The 25,403-nt window shown below is 44.2% G+C and overlaps 1 protein-coding gene across 1 annotated transcript in view; it reads right to left on the bottom strand.

The window, feature by feature from the left end:
* ABCG2 (ATP binding cassette subfamily G member 2 (JR blood group)) overlaps positions 1 to 25,403 on the bottom strand; it is a 169,996-nt gene that overhangs the window by 90,261 nt on the left and 54,332 nt on the right. The window contains exons 7-8 of the mRNA XM_085897018.1: positions 9,648 to 9,740; positions 5,894 to 6,147 (exon numbers count right to left, since the gene is read on the bottom strand). Coding sequence (XP_085753144.1) covers positions 5,894 to 6,147; positions 9,648 to 9,740 — 347 coding nt within the window. The remainder of the gene's footprint in view (positions 1 to 5,893; positions 6,148 to 9,647; positions 9,741 to 25,403) is intronic.

Here is a 25,403-nt window from a genome sequence, read left to right as displayed (position 1 = left end):
CTACACTTTGACTGCTTGAATGGACCCCTGCAATGAATAAACTCATATCAGAGCTACACTTTGGCTACATCAATGAAGAAAGTCAACAAGTCAAGAAAGAAGGTGGTGGCCTGGGATACCACAGGCAGAAAACTTGACAAGCAGATAAAAGTGCTTGACTGTGTTGAGTGAGATAGGCCAAAAGACACAGTCCTCATCTTTTGTTTGAGATTCCAGCTATCTGTTCATTTTTCAGACAGAAGCAGCAGTTGCTGGATGGTAAAGATCCAATGGTATCCTTTGCAGAGTAGGTGAGCTATCGCCAGAGCCTTGAATAAATTCCAAATTCATGCATAGCCAATGATAAAAAGAAGAGTGGCACTACATCAGTGGCACTGATGTACCCCTCAGTCAATGATGCTACTCACAGCCATGTGCTGCATATAAAAGAAGAGTAAACTTGTTGAAAACTTTGCATACTGCTTTCAGAACGTCAAAATAAGAGAAACTAGAAGGGCACTCTTCGGCGTCACCAGATATGCCTCTACACACATTATTACCTCATTATACATACATGTACCAAGTTTGATTTAAGCCCCGGAACCCAGATTCAAAATATTAAATAATTCTGGCTGCCTGACCATGCATCTGACCAGTTTGAAATATAAAACACATATTCCCCATGATAGTACAGCTGATAATCTCTCATATCATAAGAATTGTGCAAATTATGACTAAAGCATGAAATTTCTACCAGTGTAAGTACATGCCATACGCTTCATTTTCAGATCGGGAGGTAAGGCAGATTTGACCTCTGAGGACCGTGAGAGGTCAATGATCTCAAAGTATCAAAATATTGATGTTTGGCGTCATTGGTTAATGGTAAACATGTTTATGATGTACAAACAATGCATTTGTGTTCCAATAAAAGTGTCTACATATTCCACACAGCGTTGGTTATAATTATTTACAGGTGTCTTGCTTTGACCTCTGAGGACAGTGAGAGGTCAATGACCTAAAAATATCAAAATATTGATGTTTGGCTTCATTCGTTAATGGTAAACATGTTTATGATGTACAAATCATGCATTTGTGTTCCAATAGAAGTGTCTACATATTCCACACAGTGTTCGTAGTTATTTACAGATGTCTAGCTTTGACCTACTGGTCCTTGACACGAGAGACATCATGGATACCCCAGTGGCAGAAACTGTAAGGAAGATTGAGTCCCTTGGTGAGGAGCAGTACACAAAGTTTGTTGAAGAAAGACTGGAACTATGCACGAAGCCAGTTACAGAAACACTGCCCAAGAACAAGTTGCCACTCTTCCGTCGGCCACAGACCAAGACGCAGTCAAAGCAGCAGATCCAACTCACCGCAGTGAAGAGTGACTGTGGTCTCCTATCGAGGCTGTATATTGCCTGCCAATCACGTGATGGGGATCTGGACCAGTTCTTCTGCCACGAGAACCAGGCAGCCCCACCAGCATTATCAACAGGAGGAAAACTGTGCCTTGGGGTCAAAGCGGATCTACTACTCTGCCTGAAATCAGACCAACCCGAAACCACAAGCGCACCTGCGGTTGATGCCACAATCCTTGACGGAGCAGCTATTGTTCAAATGCTCAATCCTGTAACGGCAAAGACCTTTGAAGAGTATGTGAACACAGTCTTTGCACCTTACATCGCCACTCAACTCGAAAAGGTCAACAGACTCGACCTCATCTGGGATGTATATCTACCTGACAGCCTGAAAGGCACGACCAGACAGAAGAGGGGCAAGGGCATCAGGAAGAGAGTGGCTCCCTCTACCGTCATGCCTAAGAACCAGAATGACTTCCTTCGTGTGGATCAAAACAAGACTGAGCTCTTTGGTTTCCTGTCACGAGAGGTCATTTGTCTTCCAATAGCAGATGGCAAGGAAATGTATGCAAAATGTGGAACTGAGGTCCTGTGCTCTCCTGCCGAGTCCGACTTGACCAGTCTCGCCCCATGTTCACAGGAGAAGTATGCAAGTCTGACGTCTTGAAATGAATCAAAGACCACCTTCAGAAGCATGCCGAGTCTGCAAAGATATCTTCAAGAACTTCAGCGCTCTGGGTTCAGTATATGGACATGCTAGATATTCTATGCAAATACATCTGGGCAGAGCGCACTGGGAACTGGGCACTACATCTACAGGCCATCCAGGAAATGCTGCCTCACCTGGCAGCCTCGGGCCACAACCTGTATGCCAAATCTGCGAGGGTGTATCTGCAGTAGATATCCAACCTCAAAACTCAACATCCCAATGTCCAACAACGTTTTGATGAGGGGTTCCATGTGGTTCGACGAAGTGATCGCCTGTGGGCAGGTCTTTCATCTGACCTGATCATCGAACAAGTTCTGATGAGAAGTTTGAAGACCAGCGGGGGCTCACACGAGGGCGAGGAATGACAGAGCAACAACGGCTCGTATGGCTACTATCAATGCCTGCCTGTGCAGAAATAAACCAGGCAATGCAGGAGCTCACAGGTGTGAACTACAACACTGGAGAGCAGAAGAAGGACATGACCAAGGCAAGGCAATCTCGTGACTGGAAGGACACACTATCAGCTCTTCAGTATTTACAGGAACGGAATCCGTTCAGTAGTGATCCACATCTGAGGAACATTGCCACTGGAGTTCATTCACACCGCACCGTCAACGTCGATACAGCACATGCTATAGGAGCCAAAATATTGAAATCTATGGATGGGAAAATACCTGCCGAGTACACATTTAAGAGGAAAGACCAAGTTGTCACCCTCGGCATGAAGTCATCTGTCAAGATTGATGGAGAGCAAGTCCAGGTTGACCCACAACTCCTTTCCCGAGACTGATCACTGTTGCACAGACAGCAGAAGAACTTGAGTCGGCCTTCAAATATGAACTGTGCAGCTATCCACCAGCCCTCTTTGATTCCTCTCTTCAGCTCCGAGAAGCACACAAGCCAGTCTTTGCTGATGCCATCTGGGATCTTCTTGGATCCGATGTCCCAGCCGATATCCCCAATGATGGGCAACAGTATGTTTTGGATGGCGGGGCACTTGTTCAACGCATTCCATGGTCTCGTGGATCTACATACAGAGACATGCCACCAGTACACTGATTATGTAACGAAGAAGTACGGAGATGCCATAGTCGTGTTTGATGGTTACGAAAGTACCAACACGAAGGACATGTCACACCAGAGATGGTCTAAAGGGAATGCTGGCACGACTGTGACATTTACAGCTGACATGCGTCTCACAATGAAGAAGGAACAGTTTCTTGCCAATAGGCAGAATAAACAGCGATTCATTTTTATGTTGAGTGAAGAGCTTCAGAAGAAGAACTGTGAGACACACCATGCCTCAGGGGATGCTGATCTCCTGATTGTACTGAAGGCCGTGCAGTCTGCTACTGTCACCAACACTGTGTTAGTTGGTGATGACACAGACCTCCTCGTCCTCTTCTGCTACCATGCAAGCTTAGAATCCCATGACCTCTTCTTTTGTCCCGAGCCAAAGAAGAACACGAAGAAGCCTCGCATCTGGAACATCAAGGCTAAAAAGAAAATGATTGGTACAGACATATGCAATCACATACTGTTTCTACATGCAGTTCTTGGGTGCGACACGACATCTCGTCTTTATGGGATTGGAAAGGGAGCTTCCCTCAAAAGGTTCAAAGCAAACAACACATTCCGTGAGCAGGTCAAGGTTTTTGATACGTATGTGATGTATGTGATGTGGCAGATGCAGGAGAAAAAACATTGGTGATAATCTACAATGGAAAGTCAACTGACACCCTGGACACCCTCCGGTATCAGCGGTACTGGGACAAGGTAGCTTGGAGCTCCTCTCACGTGCAACCACAGACGTTACCACCAACATCAGAAGCAGCAAAGAATCACAGCCTGCGCGTGAATCTGCAAGTCCAAGAATGGAAGGGATGTGCAGATGAACTTCTTCCACAGACTGGGGTTGGCAGAAGTGGAACGAGGGTTTTGCGCCACTTCAGACATCAATAGCTCCAGCTCCTGAAAAGATGTTACGTGTCATTAGGTGCAACTGCCAGGCTGAATGTAGCACCATGAGATGGACATGCAAGAAGCACAACATCGAGTGCACTCCAGCTTGTGGAAACTGCAGGGGCTCTGGCTGCACAAACACTCCATGTGACAATGATGAGGATGATGACGACATTGTCGAGTTCTAACTTTAATACGCTTGATTTTTCTCAACATGTATAGTAAGTTTATAATGGATGTAGTTTCTGAGTTTAATGCGAATTTTCATTTTCATTTCGAAACCTTCGGCAGGCAGATGTGATTGCCCCGAGTGGAATTGTGAATTTTGTCATGTTTCAATGATTTACATAATTATATTGTATTGCCTTAGACTTGATTTCATCTTGCGTCTTCAACATTTCTTTTTTTTTTGGTCCAGGAGCCAAAATCAGTATCAGGTAAATTTTTTTTTTTCGGGACAAAAAATTGACATTTTTGGACAAAAAAGCTTAAATTTTTTATTTTACCCTCAATACATTTCACTTTTTTAGAATTATTCTTGTATATCAATATACTGACCATAACTATAAACAATTAGAATGCAGAAAAACATATATTTACATCTTAAAATATCAATCTTTACAATTTTCTCATTTTTCCCGAAGCCGGGTGGCGGCCATATTGGATTTCCATTATTTCAGGACTTTCCCCCCGGAGGATCCCTTTGGACTTTTTTTTCTGTCACTGAGGACATTCCAGGAATCAAAATCTGTTGAGTTTGCTTTTGTTGCAATTTGTGGGAGGTCATCCGACATTTTGACTGTCCTAATATGGCTGCCAGACCATGTGATCTATTAATTATTCATGAACACCCTGGTATCCCCAAGGCTTGGGGAGCATGTGGGTCAAGTTTCCCTCGATCTGTTAAGCTGTTCTGGAGACGAAGATTTTAAAAGATTTATTCTAGAAAAAAATAATAGCTGCCAAACCATGTGACCTATGACATCATAGGTGGAGAACTTATTATTCCTCATGGATAGGCGATCATACCTGTAAAGTTTCGCTTTGATCTGTTCAGCCATTTCAGAGAAGATTTTTGAAGGTTTTGTGATTTTAAAAATGGCCGTCGAACCACATGACCAATGATATCATCACCCACCCACACAATTTAGCTGTTGATGACCATCAAACGTTTTCATATTGATCGGATAAAGCATTTGACATGTGATTATGACATCAGAATGAAGCCACCGATGATATCATCAAAAAATCTTCACATGTGCCAAGTTTCAATTTTTTCCATGGAGTGGTTTCAGAGATAGAGGTCCAAAGTTTTTTTTACTTTTTTCCACCAAGGCTGCCACACCACAGGACCTATGACATTAAAATTTTCATTAAAATATTCTTGAAAATCTTGTTGCAATCAGATAAGCAGTTGCACATAAAAGAGAAAACTAGCATGGACGGATGTACGTACGTACGGATGGACAACACAAAAACATAATGCCTCCAGCAACTTCCGTCTGTGGAGTCATATAAAAAAAAAACATTGCTTCATTTTCTTCAGTTGACTTGATATCGACCAGGTCATTCCTTTTGTGTCGTAATCAAACAAACCACTGAGAAGTCATTTACATGGTTTGATTGTCCTTATTTAAACACAATTCATTTATATGCTTTGATTGTCCTTATATAAACACATAACAATAGTTGGTCTCGTTTTCATCCTACAATTGGTGTTTCTAAGTTTGGCTTGGAACAACACAGGAGAAGGATTTTACTTGAAAATGGAAATTTAAAAATCATGGCATAAAATATTTATGACCAGTGATGCTGGAAATGCAGGCAGTAGATTAAAAAGTCTAAGTTTAAAGAGACAAAATGAAGAAGTCATCTCACACACCTGTGCTACTGATGCCTGTGGACTGCGCACCAAATTGAGAAATGTGCGTTTGAGGAGACAAGACATTTGAGTAAAGAATGAAGAAGCCGTCGAGGAATTGCTCTTCAAAGTTGGTAAACGCTTCTTGTGCCCTTTTTTAATCCGCGTCTGCTCGATTCTCTCCAACTCATCGGTAGTTTCTTTAGCAAACGTTGAATGGGAATATTGCTTTGCAAGCTGCTCAACAATTCCCAGTCCTTTATGAGATTCCACAACTGCAACAAATATGTTCAGGGCACAGTTGTTACATGCAAATACTGTACTTCCTTTTTCCTACAACACGGAACAAAAACTTCCAAGTAAAAAAAAAAGAAGAAGTTTTTTTTTGATGAAAATTGTATTGTTAAATGAAATGCTCATTGTTGTTGTTCTGTGCCCAGCTAACAATTTGACTGTTGGAAGAATGTTGCACCAACGTTGAAATGGATGGTTTGTTTTCCGTTACCAAAACGTTTCATCACAACGTTATGGTACAACATTCAGACATCAATAATATGAGCTCTCTCACATGGAAGTTCAACACAGGTGAGGATACTGAACTTTTGTGTACGACATCAATTTATGCACCTTTTACAATTGTTTAAATATCACTGAGCTTTGCACACTTAACCAAAATTTGAACAACTGACCTCTCAGACTCAAAGGAAACATTCGAAGCAACCATTACACCACTGAGTTTATCTTAACGGTGAGTCAGTAACAAAAATAGTTAGTCACAGAATTCACAAGCCATCAATAAAACGTTTTATCAACAATATTTATGCATGAAGGAAATACATCATCGAAGTAAAACATAAAAACTGTACAACAACATTATTTCTGGCATTACTTTACAACAACACTTCAGCAACGTTGTGATAACGTTGTGTTAGGAGTTGGTTTCTGGATTTGATTTTGTTTTTTGTGCAGAGGTATATTTTCAGAATCAGCCTCATTCTTTGTAGACTGTGTGTGTGTGTGTGTGTGTGTGTGTGTGTGTGTGTGTGTGTGTGTGTGTGTGTGTGTGTGTGTGTGTGTGTGCGCGTGCGCGTGTGCATGTGTGTTGTTGATTGTTATGCCCATATGCTGGTTTCAGAAGGTGAAACAGAGTCCTCCCAGGTCTTGAAGTATTCACCTCCATTCCCATGATTCATGGACCAAGCTGTGAAGTTGTGTTGTTCTCAAAGTTTTGTTCTGAGGTCTCTTTTCAGGATCGCCACTGAGCCACGGACAGCTTCCACCTGCAGTTTGTTTGTATTACTATTCCAAGGGATGGCTTTTAAGATCTCTGTAAGTTTATTCTTCATTATTCCCATTGCTACACTGATCACTTGGTGCTCTTCAGATTTCAGGATCTTTTCACTTCATTTATGAGGTCTTGATATTTGGTCATTTTCTTTATTTCTGCATTGTTTAGGCCTAAATCACTGGGAACTGATCTCATTTAGTAATGCTGCTTTTTTCTTTTTTTATACCGAAGTACTATATCCAGTCGCAATGCTTTGTTTGCTATGTTCACGCTCAATGGAATCATCAGGTTGTATGTGAGCATTACTTCCTTGTTCTCAATTATCACTTTTGGTTCATGTTTCCATGAGTTTTCTGGGACTGGGATATTGAAGTTTTTGCAGATGTGCCAGTGGATTACTTTACAAATATTGTTGTGCTTCTGTGTGTACATTTGTTCTGACATGAGTTATTTTACATCCCAATAGGAGGTGGCTCGTTTTTTCGGTTTTTATTTATTTATTTATTTTCAGGGAAAAAAAACGTCATTGCTAATTGAGGAATCAGTTCCCAGTGGTTTTGGCCTAAACAACGTAGAAATAAAGAAAATTACCAAATATTAAGACCTCAAAAATGAAGTGAAAAGATCTTTGAATCTGAAGAGCAGCAGAATTTTACCAGTGATCATTGGAGGATGGGAATGATGAAGAAAACCCTCACAGAGATCTTAAAAAAACCATCCCTGGGAATATTAATACAAGCCAACTGCAGTAGGATGCTGCCCAGGGCTCAGTGACGATCCTCAAAAGAATGCTCGGGGCAAAACTTTGAGAACTTTGAGAACTTGGTAGAAAATGGATTTCAGACATTATTTTGTTTCCATCTTCACTGCTATTCTATGCAGAAACATTTTTATGAGACAGTATGAATTGTAATCAATGCTCCACTGCACGGCTGCCTTCCCCTACTCTCACTGCCTTCTCTTCTCCCACTCCTCCTCGTTCTCCCTCAATCATCACTCACTCACCTCTCCTCCATCTCCCTCCCTCCTCGCTCTCCCCCACCACCTCCTCTCACTCCCCCAAAACCTCCTCTCTCTCTCTCTCTCTCTCTCTCTCTCTCTCTCTCTCTCTCTCTCTCTCTCTCTCTCTCTCTCTCTCTCTCTCTCCCCCCCACTTCTCTACCCCCTCCTCCCCCCATAGTATTCCCGTCAGTGAAGCAACCAGTGGTATTTGCTAGTTTTAGAATATATGCTTCCAGATAGAGAAAAACAGTTTTGTGGAGGCCCCCATATTGTGAGGCCCCTGGACCCCTGCCCAGTCTGCCCTGTCCTAAATCTGGTGCTGTTCACCACAGGTATTTTGAACTTTCCTTCCAAGTGCTGTAATATCAATGGTATTCCAGATTCCAGATCTCCATTGCTTTCTCAATTAGTTTGATTATTTGTGCGTTGATCTTGCATACTTGCATGCATTTTATCATTGGTGAATATGGAATACTCTCAAAAGATTTTTTGTAGTCCATCCAAACTGTGGACAATTTGGTTCCTCTCATTTTACAGTTTTCAAGGATGGTCTTGTTTAATGGTAGGTGGTCTGTTGTTCCAAAACATCCTCTCTTAGATCTCTTCTGTTCTGCCTCTAGACCACTGTGTGTGTGTGTGTGTGTGTGTGTGTGTGTGTGTGTGTGTGTGTGTGTGTGTGTGTGTGTGTGGGGGGGGGGGGTTGGGGTGTGGGGGGTGGTGGTGTTCCCAAGGGAGTCCCCAAATCCACAAACTTTAATACAGCAACACTCAAGTGGCCTATTTCATGCACCCAAATCGTCCTTCAGCACCATTCAACAGAGTTGTCTAATGTAACTACAATATTTATGCAAAGTATTCAACCATAAGGTTTTTTATATTTTTTTAACCTTGAATGTGGATTATATCAAAGTTATCTGTATTCGTTCACGAGTGAGTGTTTACCTGCATTATTTTTGGTTTGAGGTTTGCTGCAAGGCTTAAAGCCTCAACGAGCATGCCTATCCGGCCTCAAGGATGGTTCCACAAGTTGTAAAATTTAACATTTGCGGTATGTTTGTATGTCCAATTTAACCATACGCTGTTTTAATTTTTATCTGTGCATTGTGTCCAAGTTAAAGACGAATAATCTTATGTTGTATTATTTGTGTAGTCTGTTGTATAATTTGTGTAACTACACTATTTGAGTAGTTAATATTTACTCTATACGAGATTGTATGTAGTAAAAAATAACCTGTTAATTTGTCGATAGTAATTCCCACATCCATACATACGTAGGATGTATTTTTCATCCAACGTATGGACGTGGGAATTTATTGGTCTCGAATGTTACTGAAGGAACACGAAAAGCTATTGCAATGGTGCTCAGTTGTCGATCAATAAGTGAGCGAGCCCTCACTGATTCTCAGTTCTGTTATAATTGATAAACTTCAGTGAGAATCTGTATTATTAAATGCTCTTTGTTGCTCCTGGAGCTTAAATAATTACCGTTCTCTAATGTATTGTTGAGTGCAGTCGAGTCACCATTCACGACATCCAAAAAGAAGTCTGCAGGATTGTTGTGAGCTTCACATTCATAGCCTGGATCAATTTGCACACACAGCAAGAAACACACAATTAATATTTTTTGCCACAAAACATGTTAAATTTTACCCCTTCTGTAATTCCTGGCCTCATAACATAAACAAAAGTTTCCACCATTACTCCAATTCACAATAAAGGTGCCAAGACATCCCTTAACTACTACCTACAGGTCAGTCATTTTCCTATCATAAGAATCTTGATGTCATCTTCTTTGCTTTGAGAGGCTGTCTTCAAAATTGCACAAATATTTTTGCGTCCAAGATCGAGGCCCATGGATGAGCTGGAACAGAGAGCAGAATGGAAAGTAGACACACACCAACAGCAGAGAAGACAACAGAGAGACACTTGGAGGAACAATGGATGAAAGTAAAATCTTAGGCAGTGAATATGCTGTATTCAAGCTCAAGCACAGCAAGAAGGAAGCTGAAAGAACAGGAAGGAAAAACATAGGATGAAACAGCAATGGAACAAAAAATGGAAAGGTGGGTTTATGGAGAGGGGGTGAAAACACAATGACCTGGAAAGGATGGGCTTGGGGAGCACTGAACGCAGAAAAGATCATGAGTATGGATGAGGAATGATGAGGTTGTGAACAGCAATCTTGAAGCCCTGCAGGGAAGGATGAGATCGAACAGACTGAGAAGGTTGGTTCCACATGTGAGACAAAAGAGGAAGAAATGAGTGGAGGTGAGCACTGAGCCTGGATTTTGGAAGTTCCACCAGAAGTTGGTTACTGGCAGACCACATACACCCTGGAGAAAGTTGGAGGGGACAGAGCAGAGAAAGGGCAGAGGGTGCAATATATGAAAGAAGGTGGATGAAGACAGGCTACTGACCTGTCTGCAATGGAGCATTAACAATACCTGACATTCAGCTTCATGAAGGGAGATTCCAATTATTTTGAGGGCCATAGTCTCGAAGACGTCAATATTTGAAAGGTGTGAGGTCGCGGTGCCAGCCTAAAGCCGCTGTCACACCTTAACGTTTTAGCCAGCGTATGGCAACGTATCAAAATGTATGTAAAATGCTGGCTATTGATGTTTTTGAAAAAATTTTGGGTGTATAATAATGTGTTGGACGTATGCATAACGTATTAGTAACGTACACAGAACGTTTTGATCACATTTCGATAACTTATACCAACGAATGCTGAGCGTGTTGTCGGCATTCACAACCTATGCCCAACGATAGTCTAACTTATGCATAGTGCGGCAGCGTATCACCGACGATCATATGGCGTAAGCTATTCATAGGCTGCGGCTCGACGATTCAAATCGTAACCGCACTAGACATCGAAGTGTGAAGCCGCTGTCACACCTTGACGTTTTAGCCAGCGTATGCTGACGTATGAAAAATTTGCCGCACCAAGCTGGCACACGTCGAATACGTTATGGGTAAGTTTTGTATACGTTAAGAGCACGCTGGCATACGTCGTAGTATGCTGGCATACGTCATTGTACGCCGAGTACGTCGAGAAATTTTGAACATTCGACATATGGCACACATTCCGCATGCACTGGCATAAGTTGTAGGCACGCTACGCGATCGTTGACACACGTTACTTGTACGTTACTCATAAGTCGAAACACATCAATGTAATGGTTAGCGTCAGTGTTCCAGACACCCTGTTTTTTTTTCTCTTCGGTATGATGGTTATGATTTAAATCGTTGAGCGGCAGCCTTTTAATTATATTATATTATAACCGCACTAGAAATGGAAGTGTCAACATCACCGTCATACCGAAGAAAAAAATAAAAAAAATAAAAAAAATAAAAAAAACAGGGAATCTGGAACACTGACGCTAACTATTACATTGACGTGTTTCGACTTATGAGTAACGTACAAGTAACGTGTGTCGACGTGTGTCAACGATCGCGTAACGTACCTACAACACGTTACTCATATGTTAGAAATAAGTTTCGGGTACGCTAAACATTACCTCGACATGTTTCGACTTATGAGTAACTTACAAGTAACGCGTGTCGACGTGTGTCAACGATCACGTAACGTGCCTACAACTTACGGCCAGCATTATGCGGAACGTGTGAGTCATACGCTGGCATACGTCGGGAAATTTCAAGCATGGAAAATTTGTCAAACAGCTCGGCGAACTACGACGTATGCCAGCGTACTACGACGTATGCCAGCGTGCTCTTAATGTATACAAACTTACCCATAACGTATTCGACGTGTGCCGGCGTTTTAGCCCAATTTTGCAAACGTCAGGTATACGTTGGCTAAATTGTCAAGGTGTGACAGGGCCTTAAAGTAGAGAGGAATACTTCATCGAGCTGTGGATGGCAGGCTTGTAATTTATTCAAAGTTAAGATTTGCCAAGGAAAAACTTGGCATGATGGTGTAGCTGATGGTTCACATTGGAGGCCAACTCGATTTTTGGTTTGCTTAAGAGAGATCATGTCTGAAGGTGAGCCCCAAAAGTTTGAGAGGATGAAATTCAAGAGGTTTGTTAAGGAAGTAAAAAGGAGTGTTTGTCAGATGGTACTTTCAGAGAAACAGAGCAATAGGATGAGACTTTTTTCTGCACAATGTCGAACAGAGACATGAGATTTGTGGAAGGAAGAGGGTTGGGGCAAGGGTACACGGGGTAAAAAAGATGGACACTGCAAGGACTTTCAGGAAGGAAAGCAGGGAATTTGAAGGATGTGGGTTCAGGGTGGATTAACAGGAGCAGAAAAGATAAAGGATTTGGATGGGGGAAGACATGAGATGGTGGTGAACAGCTGCTTTTAAGACCTGGAGGGAGGAGTGGGATTGAAGAAAGTGTGGGAGTTTGTTCCAGAGGCCTGAAAAAAAGGGAATGAAAAAGTGAAGGTGAGCAGTGATTCTTGATTTTGGTTTGCCGATCTGATATTTTTGTTTGCTGATGCTTGATTGCTGATCTGAGAGATGAGAGATGGTATGGCAGAGGGTGGAGTCATCAGAAAAGAGAGAAAAGAGGATTTTCCAGAGAGTTCATTGATGAAAATCAGAAAAAGCACAGGGCCCAAAACACTGCCTTGAGGAACTCCAGCCGGGACAGGAAGAGGAGAGAAAGCGAGCAATTAAGAGCCCACATTGACTGTGACAGGAGAGGAAGTCCACGAGCCAGGAGTCGAGATTGCCTTGGATACCATAAGAAGAGAGTTTGTTGTGCAATATTGGATGCCAGACTGTATCAAAAGCTCGCAATATGTCGAGGGATATGGCTCTGAACTTGTGTCTGGCATTGAGGACCTCCATCTATTGTTGGGAAAGCAGAAGCGGCATGTCCAGGGTAGAGTGACCTGGTCTGAAACCAAATTGAAGATCGCAAATCAAGCCATTGGAGAAAAGGAAGGATTTAATGTCAGAAGCGATGATGGATTCCATGATCTTGCTGATGATTGGTAGCTGGCTGATTGGTCTGTAGTTGCAGGGATCTGTTTCTGCACCTTTTTAACGCAAGATAGTAATGTTTGCCGATTTCCAAGCAGATGGCAGATGACGTTGAGCAAATGAGAGGGTGACTAGAACAGAGAGAGGGTGACCAAGAGCAGCAGAGCAGGTTTTTAGGACATGTGGTTTGATACCGTCTGGACCGGTTGCAGAATCAGTCGACGTTTGAAAGCAAGCTCTCCACCTTGTTAGGATAAAAGGACACAGAGTCCAGGAACTTGTCTTTGCCTCATGGAAGGCTGGGAAGGTGTGACTGTGAAAGGTGGGTACAGAAAGTGATGGATTTGGTACACAAGATTTAGAAGCAAACACAGAGTTTAGGCATTTGGCCTTCTCATGTGCAGTGTCAGAAGTGCGGCCATTTTAGGTAAGGGAGGGGAATGAGGGGGAATGTACATCAGAATCAGACTTAACCAGACACCACCAGGCTTTAGAGGAGGGAGACAGTTTTGAGAGTTTAGACTTGAGATGAAAAAGATGTTGTTTCCGAGCAATCCTGAGGGTAGACACACACTTGTTCCATGATTTGGGGAAGGAACTGAGATTGCCTTCAGCTGGATTTGCCTTCCATGAGGCAAAGACAATTGTTTCAGGACAACTGCCTCGCCACAAGCTTCAGTGTACCATGGGTGGGAGGAAGGGTAGGACAACTGACGATGAGATGGGATAAATCTGTGCATGACAGAGAGCACATTTCTTTGAAAAAATTCCGAGGATGAGTTGAAGGCAGAGAGAGTAGAAATGGGAGACCACTCTGGAAGTTTGATGGCTGCTTAAAGTCCCTGCTCATCAGCCTGAGTGAAATGGCAGACTCATCGGCACTGAAGTGGTTCTCCAATAATGGCAAGAGAGATGACCACTTTAATAAGCATGTGGTCAGATGAACTGATTGGAGCAGTGGAACAACAGACATTAGCAGGGAGATGGGTTAAAATCAAATCAAAAAGAGATGGAGTACCAATGGCTAAGATCCAGGTTGGGAAGTTGACAGATTGTGTCAGTCCCAATGAGTCTCAGAAGTAATTTGCTGAAATGCCATGACTGGTGAGAGAGGTACCCACACCGAGCCAACTGGCATGTTGACAATTGAAGTCACCACATAAGAGGAAGAGAGAGTTTGGATGAGTGGATAGAAGGTGGTGATGGGATGAGGCACAGTGGGGAGTAGTAAGAGAGGGGGCAGAGGGAAGTAAGAAATTGGAGGAGGTTGAGGAATGAATTGAAAGAGAGAGGACAGGGGAAGGTGGCAGATTTGTGAATGTGAGTGGGGGGCAACTTTGAGAAAGGGGAGTGATGGGGGACATTTTAAGGGGAGGGATGAGGGAGGAGATTTGAGGGAGAAGGGTGAGGGGGGAATTGAGGTAGAAAGGAGGAGGAGGAGCTTTTGCGAAAGGTGAGGGGGAAGCTGGTTGGGGGAAAGAGAGTGAAGTTTGCTTTGATGAGTGAGGAGGTGGCTGATTTGAGAGGGAGGAGTGAAAGGAAAGGTAAGAGTGGAAGGGGAGACAATGAGAACAGTAATGGCCATGGGAGAGGAGAGAGAAGGGAGGGGTGGGAAGAGAAGAAGGATGAGACTGTGTAGTGCTATTGTAAAGATGGGAGCGGGCAGGAGGAGGAACAAGATTTGAAGGGGGAGGAAGAAGGGGAGGTGTGTTGAGAGGAAAAAAAAAAAGAGCATGTTTGAGATATTGAAGAGTGCACTGAAAGAGAGTGAGATATTTGTTTGGTTGGAACGGAGCCTTGGGAATATGGGGGTGATGAAGGGTATAAATAGAGAGCGAAGGAGAAAGGAAGAGGAGTATGTAAAATGTAACAGTTGCTCAATGTGGGCCACGTCAACAATGGGGGAAGCAGAGGGTTCTTATAGTTGTAGGAAGTGTGAGGAAATCGTCCACTTGAGGAAGGTCATTACCGGGTTGAAGGAACACATCGATAATTTGCAGCAAGTAGCAGAATGTGAGAAATTTGTAGATAATAGATGGTTACGGTTGTGATATCCTGGTGTTGGCGCAGTGGTTAGGGCAGCGGCTTGGGATCCAAAGGTCCTGAGTTCAAGCCCCGTTGGGCTACTGAATTAATACACCAGGGGGTTGACTCAGCCTGTCATCCATCAGACGTTCGCGAAATGAGTACCAGTGTACTGGGCCCGGTGTATGCCCCGGTTAGAATAGGTGTACCATATCCCTGTGTGTCGTATGAGGCGACCAGGGTTGCGTCAGGAAGGGCATCCGGCGTAAAAACCTATACCAAATAATTATGCGGACAACAAAACGGATTTCCATACCGGATCAGTCGAGGCCCGGGTTACCAACGACCGCCAGCGGTACTGTTGGTCAGCAGGGTACTGGTGGAAATTGTGTTACTGCTGGGCGAAGGAGGAGAAGGAGACGGGGAAGGCGAGTCTGGAGGCAGTGGGAGAGAGGGAAGAGTAGAAGTGTGGAGGTGAGAGTTGGACTCTGAATGTTGGGACGATTACTGGCAAAGGGTGAGAGTTGGCTGATATGATGGAGAGAAGAAAGGTGGACATACTGTGTGTACAAGAGACCAAGTGGATGGGGAGTAAGGCTAGGAGCATTGGAGGTGGTTTCAAACTGTTCTACCATGGTGTGGATGGGAGGAGAAATGGTGTCAGGGTAATCCTGAAGGAGGATTATGTCAAGAGGGTATTGGAGGTGAGGAGAGTGTCTGACCGAGTGATGAGTGTGAAGTTGGAAATTGAAGGGGTGATGATGAATGTCATCAGTGCATATGCCATCAGGTGTGAGATGGAATATAAAGAAGATTCTGGAGTGAGTTAGATGAAGTGGTGGAGAGTGTGTCCAAGGATGAAAGAGTGGTGATTGGAGCAGATTTCAATGGGCATGTTGGGGAAGGGAATAAAGAGGATGAGGAGGTGATGGGGAGGTTAGGTGTCAACAAGAGGAATGTGGAAGGGCAAATGGTGGTAGATTTTGCAAAAAGAATGGAAATGGCAGTGGTAAATACGTATTTCAAGAAGAAGGAACACAGGGTGATGTACAAGAGTGGAGGAAAGTGCACACTGGTGGATTACATCTTAAGTAGGAGATGCAACCTGAAAAAGATTAGTGACTGTAAGGTGGTGGCAGGGGAGAGTGTAGCTCGACAGCATCGATTGGTGGTCTGCATGATTATTTTGGAGGTGAGGTTGAGGAAGAGAGTGAGGGCTGAACCAAGGACCAGATGGTGGAAGCTGAAGGAGGAAGACTGTTGCGTGAAATTTAGGGAGTAGGTGAGACAGGCGTTGGATGGTGGTAAAGAGGTGTGGGATGATTGGGCAACGACAGCAGAAGTGGTGAGGGAGATAGCTAGGAAGGTACTTGGTGTGACATCGGGACAGAGGAAGGAAGATAAGGAGACTTTGTGGTGGAACGAGGAAGTACAGGAAAATATAAGGAAGAAGAGGTTGGCGTAAAGGAAGTGGGATAGTCAGAGAGATGAAGAAAGTAGACAGGAGTACAAGGAGTGGTGGCGCAAGGTGGAGACAGAGGTGGTGAAGGCTAAGGAAAAGGCATATGACAAAGAAGTTGGATACAAAGGAAGGGGAAAAGGATTTGTACCGATTGGCCAGACAGAGGGACCGAGCTGGGAAGGATGTGCTGCAGGTTCGGGTGATAAAGGAAGCAAATGAGAATGTGCTGACGAGCGAGTCGAGTTTGTTGATAAGGTAGATGTAGTACTTTGAGGAGCTGATGAATGAAGAAAATGAGAGACAGCGAGAAGGTTGGAAGAGGTGGAGATAGTGAATCAGGAAGTGGGGTGGATCAGTAAGGATGAAGTGAGGACTGCTATGAAGAGGATGAAGAGTGGAAAGGCGGTTGGCCCAGATGACATACCAGTGGAGGCATGGAAGTGCTTAGGAGAGATGGCAGTGGGGTTGTTAACAAAATTGTTTAATAAAGTCTTGGAAAGTGAGAGGATGCCGGAGGAGTGGAGATTAAGTGTACTGGTTCCGATTTTCAAGAACAAGGGTGATGTGCAGAGCTGTGGAAATTACAGAGAGATGAAGTTGTTAAGCCACACCATGAAGTTGTGGGAAAGAGTAGTGGAAGCTCGGTTGAGAGGAGAGGTGATGATCTGTGAGCAGCAATATGGGTTTATGCCAGGAAAGAGCACCACTGATGCGATGTTTGCTTTGAGAATGTTGATGGAGAAGTACAGGGAAGGCCAGAATGAGTTACATTGTGTGTTTGTGGATTTAGAGAAAGCTTATGATGGGGTGCCAAGAGAGGAGTTGTGGTATTGTATGAGGAAGTCGGGAGTGGTTGGTGGAGAAGTATGTGAGGATCGTGCAGGATATGTATGAGGACAGTGTGACAGCGGTGAGGTGTGCGGTAGGAATGACGGACCGGTTTAAGGTAAAAGTGGAATTGCACCAAGGATAGACTCTGAGCCCTTTATTGTTTGCAATGGTGATGGACAGGTTGACGGACGAGATCAGACTGGAGTCTCCATGGACTATGGTGTTCGCTGATGACATCATGATCTGTAGGGAGAGTAGGGAGCAGGCTGAGGCGAGCCTCGAGAGGTGGAGGTACGCACTGGAGAGAAGGGGAATGATAGTCAGTCGGAGTAAGATGGAGTACATGTGCGTAAATGAGAGGGAGGGTGGTGGTATGGTGCAGTTGCAAGGAGTTGAGGTGGGGAAGGTGGATGGGTTTAAATACTTGGTATCAACTGTCCAATGTAACAGAGAGTGTGGGAGAGAAGTGAAAAAGAGAGTGCAGGCAGGATGGAGTGGGTGAAGGGTTGCAGGAGTGATTTGTGACAGAAGGGTAGCTGCAAGAGTGAAGGGGATGTATATAAGACGGTAGTGAGACCAGCTATGTTGTATGGTTTGGAGGCGGTGGCGCTAACAAAAAGACAGGAAGCAGAGCTGGAGGTGGCAGAGTTAAAGATGCTGCGATTCTCGTTGGGAGTGACGAGGATGGATAGGATAAGAAATGAGTATATTAGAGGGACAGCGCAGGTTGGACGGTTTGGAGACAAAGTGAGAGAAGCGAGATTGAGATGGTTTGGACATGTGCACAGGAGGGAAGCGGAGTGTATCGGGAGAAGGATGTTGAAGATGGAGCCGCCAGGCAGGAGGAGAAGAGGGAGGCCAAAGAAGAGGTTCATGGATGCAGTGAGGGCGGACATGCGGGTGGTTGGAGTGTCAATGGAAGATGTGGAGGATAGAGCGAGATGGAGACGGATGATCCGCTGTGGTGACCCCTAACCGGAGCAAGAAGAAGAAGAAGAAGAAGAAGAAGAAGAAGAAGAAGAAGAAGAAGAAGAGTTTGTTACGGTTGTGGAGTGAGGTTTCTGAGGATATTGGAAGTGATGATGGTGCAACGGGGGTTGGCAGTGGTGATGGTGCAACGGGGGCGGGCAGTGGTGACTGTGTAATGGGGCTGGGCAGTGGGGACGGTGCAATGGGGGTGGGCAGTGGTGATGGTGCAATGGGGCAGGCAGTGGTGATGGTGCAACGGGGGCGGGCAGTGGTGACTGTGTAATGGGGCCGGGCAGTGGGGACGGTGCAATGGGGCAGGCAGTGGTGATGGTGCAATGGGGGCAGGCAGTGGTGACGGTGCAATGGGGGCGGGCAGTGGTGACGGTGCAATGGGGCAGGCAGTGGTGATGGTGCAATGGGGGCGGGCAGTGGTGACTGTGTAACGGGGACGGTGCAACGGGGGCGGGCAGTGGTGACGGTGCAACGGGGGCGGGTAGTGATGGAGGTGCAGCGGGGGTGGGCAGTGGGGACGGTGCAAAGGGGTAGGGCAGTGGTGACGGTGCAACGGGGGCAGGCAGTGGTGACGGTGCATCGGGGGTGGGTAGTGGTGGAGGTGCAGCGGGTGTGAGCAGTGGCGGAAGTGCAGCGGGTGCAGACAGTGGCAGAGGTGCAGTGGCTGCGGAGGTGCAGCAGGTGCGGGCTGTGGAGGAGGTGCAGCAGGTGCGGGTAGTGGCAGGGGTGCAGCGGGTGCAGGCAGTGGCAGAGGTGCAGCGGGTGCCGGCAATGGCGCAGGTGCAGTGGGTGCCGGCAATGGCGCAGGTGCAGTGGGTGCCGGCAATGGTGGAGGTGCACTGGGTGCAGGCAGTGGTGTAGGTGCCAAAATATAAATTGGTAGACATGAGGTTCGGGAGACAGTTTTTGTGAGTGATGAGACAATTAAATATGTGGATTCTTCATTCTGCAGGAAGGATGATAGACACTTCATTCTGTGCAGTTTTGAAGGAGCAGGAGTTGGGGACATTGAAGGAAGGGTAAACGATATAGTATCGGGTCACGGCAGGAAGAAGTTGGTTGTGGTACACCTTGGTGCAAATGATGTAGAGAAAGTTTACTCAGAGGTTTTGAAAAATAGATACAGGATATTAGGTAAGCGGCTGAAAGCAAAGGGTTGTGAGGTCATGTTTTCTGGGATTCTTCCAAGATTAGGAAACAATATAGAAATTATGAGCAGAGCAATAGACATCAACCAATGGCTGGAAGAATGGGGTAGGGAGGAAGGTTTTACATTTGAGAAGCAGTGGGAATCATTTAGGGGACAAAGGGAGTGTTTCCAGAATGATGGCCATATATTAAATAGAAAGGGGGCAGCAAGGCTTGCAGTGGGAATTGAGGAAGGAATTCAGCTTTTTAGGTCAGCGGAGGGTGGAGAGGGTATGAAGGAAGGAACGGATGATGTAATTTTGATGATTAAGACAAAGCAGGAAAATATAATTTCAGGAAGGGAAAAGTTAAATATATTCTATACCAATGCCAGAAGTTTAAATAATAAGATGGAAGAGCTTGAAGCCAAAGTGGATCGCGAGGAGTACGATATTTGCAGTGAGTGAGACATGATTTAAGGAGGAGAGTAATTGGAGGACAGGATTAGAAGGCTACAAGGTGTATCGGTGTGATAGGAAGGAGAGACTAGGAGGAGGAGTAGCAATCTGGGTGAAGGACAGCATTGCATCAAGAGAAAGGGGTAACATTAAGGAAGGAATAAATGTTGAGGATTCTGTATGGGTAGAGATTAGACATTGTGAAAACAGTAAGATACTGGTAGGATGCTTTTATAAGGCTCTGGGGGGCGGGGGGGGGAGGAAGAGGAGGAAGGAGGACAACATGAATAATTCAAAAGGGCATGTGGTAAGGGAAGAGTATTGATTATGGGGGATTTTAACTTGCCAGGGATAGATTGGGTCCAGGAGCAGGGAAAGTGCAGAGTGGATGAGGATTTCCGAATTTTATTCCAAGTTTACTTTTTAACCCAGTTTGTAGATAAGCCCAGGAAGAGGAGTGCAGTGTTTGACCTCCTTTTAAGTAACGATCCCAATATTGTGGAGGAGGTGGAGGTTGGGGAGCATTTAGGAGCAAGTGACCATAGCATTGTGTGTGCAAAGATTCTGTTGAGGGTAAGAGTTCAGGATAGTAGGGTAAGGCTATTAGATTTGAGGAAGGCAAACCTTGAGGGTATGAGGGTAGAGTTGGGTGATGTAGATTGGGAGACTTGAACAACAGGACAATCAGCATCAGAGAAATGGGAAACCTTCAATGACCAAATGTGTAGAGTGCCGTGAGTGTACATTCCAATGAGGTGTAAACCAGAAGCAGAAAGAGACCAGGGTGGTTGAGCAGTGAGATAAGGAACGCTATTAAGGAGAAGCAGAAGGCATTTATATTTGGTTTAAAATACCAGGACTGGAGTAAGATTTATTTCACTATCGAAGTAAAAAGAGACAAGTTAAGAAAATAACTCGGCAAGCCAAAAGAGAGTATGAGAAGGACATGGCTCAGAATATTAAACATAATAGCAAGGCTTTCTTTAATATATCAGGGGAAAAGAACAGGTTAGGACCAGTGTGGGCCCATTGAAGAATAGCATCGGGAGAGTGGTTAGTGATGAAAGTGAGATGGCAGGCTTATTAAAACAGGTATTTTTCTTCGACTTTTACACAAGAACAGTCAGGAGAATTGCCAATTGCTGAGAGTATCTACCGAGTAGGTGAGGAAGGGCTTTTGCAGAAGATCCAGGTTGGAGTGGGGGAAGTAAAGGAACAGCTCGGAAATCTAAGAGTAGATAAGGATCCAGGTCCAGATAATATGCAACTGAGAGTATTGAGGGAGGTGGCTGAACAGGTAAGTGAGATATTAACGGATATTTTCAATAGTTCATGAGTCAGGACAGGTACCAGAGGATTGGAGAGTAGCAAATGTAATACCACTATTTAAGAAAGGATCCAGAGAAGAATTGGGAAACTATAGACCTGTTAGTTTGACTTCAGTTGTGGGGAAGGTGTTGGAGACATTAATTAACGACCAGATGAGGAACCATTTAAACAAATACAAACTAATTAAAGGTAGTCAGCATGGGTTTACCAAAGGTGGTTCCTGTTTAACAAATCTTTTAGAGTTCTATGAAGCAGTGTCTGATTGGGTGGATGAGGGAAAGGTAGTGGACATAGTATATCTCGACTTTAAGAAGGCGTTTGATAAGGTACTACATCGGAGGTTGTTAGCCAAAGTGAGGGCTTGTGGAGTGGCTGGTCAGGTAGCTAATTGGATTGCAAACTGGCTTAGTGGTAGGAAGCAAAGAGTGACTGTGAGTGGGAAGATGTCTTGCTCTCTCTATCGAGTGCAGCCTGTGGCTGCTGGTTGCATCATTGCTTGGGACGTGGCTATGCCGCTGATGCAGTTCCCCCCTTACCAGTACACTGGTGCTCATTTTGCCGACCTCGGAAGGATGACAGGCTGAGTCAACCTCCTGGTGTATTTTTAATTCAGCGGCCAATGGGGCTTGAACTCAGGACCCGAGGATCCCAAGCCGCCACCCTAACCACGAGGCCAACACCAGCCTTAGATTTCTTGCTGTGAGGATGTAAGTTTTGGGGTACCTCATGGATCAGTACTTGGACCATTACTATTCATGATTTACATCAACGATTTGGATAATGGGGTAAAGAGTAACCTTTCCAAATTTGCAGATGACTCAAAGCTTGGAGGTGAGGTGGATAGCAGAGGGGGTGGTGATCCGATTCAGGAAAGTATTGATACTTACATAGATTGGGCAAAAGACTGGCAGATGGAATTTAACTTGAGCAAGTGTAAGGTGTTGGGGATGGGAAAAAACAATGAAAATAGAGATTACAGGATGCAAGGGGTAATCTTGGAGCGTGTCACACAGGAGTAGGATCTGGGGGTGGTAATAGATGTGGGAGGGAAGCAGGCAGCACAGTGTCAGGTAGCTATAGGTAGAGCAAATAGGGTTTAAGGCTGCATTCAGAGGGGGATCAATTATAAATCAAAAGAGGTGGTGGTAACATTGTACAGGAATTTAGTGAGGGCCACATCTAGAATATTGTTTGCAGCTTTTGTCACCACAGTTTCAGAAGGATATAGATGCCATAGAGAGGGTTCAGCACAGGGATACTAGATTCGATTCTGGGCCTAGCTAGACCAAGCTATGAGGAGCGGCTAAAGGAGACAGGGTTTATACACTAGGAAGAAGGTGTTTATGAGGAGATATGACAGAGATGTTTAAGATAATGCGAGGTATTGATAAAATATGTGCAGAAGAATTAGTGGTAGGAGTCTATTCTATTCTATCTATGGTAGGATGGTAATTAGTAATTAGTGGTAGGAGTCTATTTTATTCTATCTATTCAACAGAGTAGACAGTGATAGAACCAGGGGCCATAGCCTGAGAGTAAAGAAGAGGAGAGTTAAGATGATAGCAAGGCAGGAGACTTTCACTCAGAGAGTAGTTAATGCATGGAATGGTCTCCCTGGAAAGGTAGTGGCAGCAGAAAAAGTAGATAAGTTTAAATTAGAATTAGATAGGTACCAGGAAGTTATGGTGATAGAGGTGGATGGGGCTGTTGATAAGACTTTTAGGTCTGTCGTTTGAGTATTGATGGGTGATTGTGATCGGAGTGCTGTTGCTGGGGTTCTTGTCAAGGTGGGCTGTGTGGCTGATGTGTGTTTTTAACCAAGCCCATGCCCCCTCCTCGAGGGGAAGACAAGGGGGGGGGGGGAGGGGGCTTTCAAAAAAAAAAAATATTTTTAAATTTCATTCATTAAAAACTTTTTTTTTGCATTTTCTTCGTTGTATCATGTGAAGATGGGTTGGTGTGGTGTTCGCACAGGCATGATGGGCTGAAATACCTCCACCTGCATTGGATTTCCTTGTTAAGAATAAGGAGGAGAAGGAGAAGAAGAAGAAAGAGAAGAAGGAGAAGAAGGAGGAGGAGAAGGAGAAGGAGGAAGTTGAAACATTGTAAAAAAAATGTTTTTGGCGTTTTTTTTTTTTTGAAGATCAGGGAAGATGTGGGCAGAGTAAAGTAAGAGTTTGAAGAAAAGGTCATGAAGGTATATGGTGAATACCTTCACAATCAAAGTGGGATTGGAAGGTGGATTTGCAAAGAGAAGGAAGAGGAAGAGAAGCTACAGGAAATCATGTGGTTATGGGTGGTAGAAGGAGAGAAGGAGGGGAATTTTTTTTTCTTCAAAGATTAGCTAAGGTGAATTTAAGGAAAGGTTGAAGAAAAGATCATGAAGGTGTATGGTGAATACCTTCATGATCAAAGTGGGATTGCAAGTGTGGAGTGTCAGAGGAGGAGGCAGAGGAAGTCAGGTGGTTACAGAAGATATAAGGTAAGATGGGAGAAGATTTTTTAAAAAGTTTTTTTTGTATTTTTTTTTTTATATGTTAAGACATGAAACAGAGGGTAAAGTTGGGAGGAATTGAAAGGGTGGTGGAGGGATTGTGGTGAAGATAAAAACTGAAGGTAATAACAAGAAAATACAATAAACACGATTGTGGACACACACAGACAGAAGGGTAGCCACAGCCGTAAGAAAACCCAATATGAAAAGACCGAAGAATACACACCGATTAGAAAAAGTTTTATAATAAAACCAAACTAGAAACACACAGTACGCATGGAGACAGCAAAATAACAGCAAAAACGCAACAACAAAAAACGATCGGAAAACTTATCTTTGAGAAAGTCGGCAGAGATTCTGAAGAACGCCGCCGTCGCTCAAGAACCGGAACCAGAAGTGACTTGTCAGGATTGAAAGGCATACTAAAAGTAATTTACCAACTCCTAATTCAACGAAGGACTGGTGATATGGAAGAGACTGTTGCCTTGCCTGTCTGAAAGATAATGGATACAATGACAGAGCGTGGAGTCATCACAAAAATGCTAAGGAGGCATTTTCAGAGAATCAGAAAGACCTTTGACGAAGATGAGAATCAGGATCATGAGAAAGACTGCTTTGTTGCATGCCAGCCTCACACTGACTGAGAAATACAAAAAAATATTAGCAAGCCATGAGAGGAGATGATTTTGGATGATATTGGCTGAGAGATTTGAGAGCAAAGTTGAGTGCCAGACTGTATTGAATGCTTCAGATTTGTCGAGTGGGATGGCCCTGATCGCAAGTCCGAGATTGAAGTCATCCATCCATTGTTGGGAGCGCAGTAGCACCAAGTCCAGGGTAGAGTGACAGGGTCTGAATCTGAATTGATGGTCTGATATCAAACCGTTGGAGAAAAGAAAGGATTTAATATCAACTGCAATCAATGGATTCCATGACTTTGCTGATAATTATTGGAAGCAAGCTGATGGGTTTGTTGTTATGGACATCAGCTTTTGCACCTTGTTTATCGAATGTGATGATGTTGGGTGACTTCCAAGCAGAAGGAAAATGACTGAGGGCAAATGATAAGTTTAACAGAGCGGAAAGAGGATGTCAAAGTGGAACAAGCTTGAGTTGGACGGATCTCACCTGTGGAGCATATGTTCAAAATTTTGCTTGATCTTGATTTTCAGTCCAAATATAAAGCATCAAAGCATCGCCTTGAGATTAATTTGACTTTTTGGCATTTAAGAAAAAGGCAAAGGTCATTTGCACCATCGGGCTATTGATGGAGAAATATTTTGGCTATTTCCTGGAGAAAGTCAATTGGAACAGGCCACATCCTTAACTCACAATAATATGTGCATCAGTTGTAATTTTCATAGCATTGTACTAGTTGTAATTTTGAGGACATTTTAGCAGAACCTTTACAGCAATACAACATAGTGCTCCCTGGAAAGTCAGGTCAGGTATGGGAGCATACGCCAGAGCAGCACGTCACTACATCCACTTTCCGCCGGTACTCCAGGGGCCTCTGTCTGGCCATCCCCCAGGCAGATGCCTGGCCCATCCCCATCTCCTTGAGATGCCGATCAAG

This window comes from Eptatretus burgeri, chromosome 10, assembly GCF_056783735.1.
Source record: "Eptatretus burgeri isolate ZD-2024b chromosome 10, Ebu_testis_v1, whole genome shotgun sequence".
NCBI classification, from domain to species: domain Eukaryota; kingdom Metazoa; phylum Chordata; class Myxini; order Myxiniformes; family Myxinidae; genus Eptatretus; species Eptatretus burgeri.
Note: the sequence above shows the minus strand (reverse complement) of the source record. Positions and strands in the feature narration are given on the sequence as shown.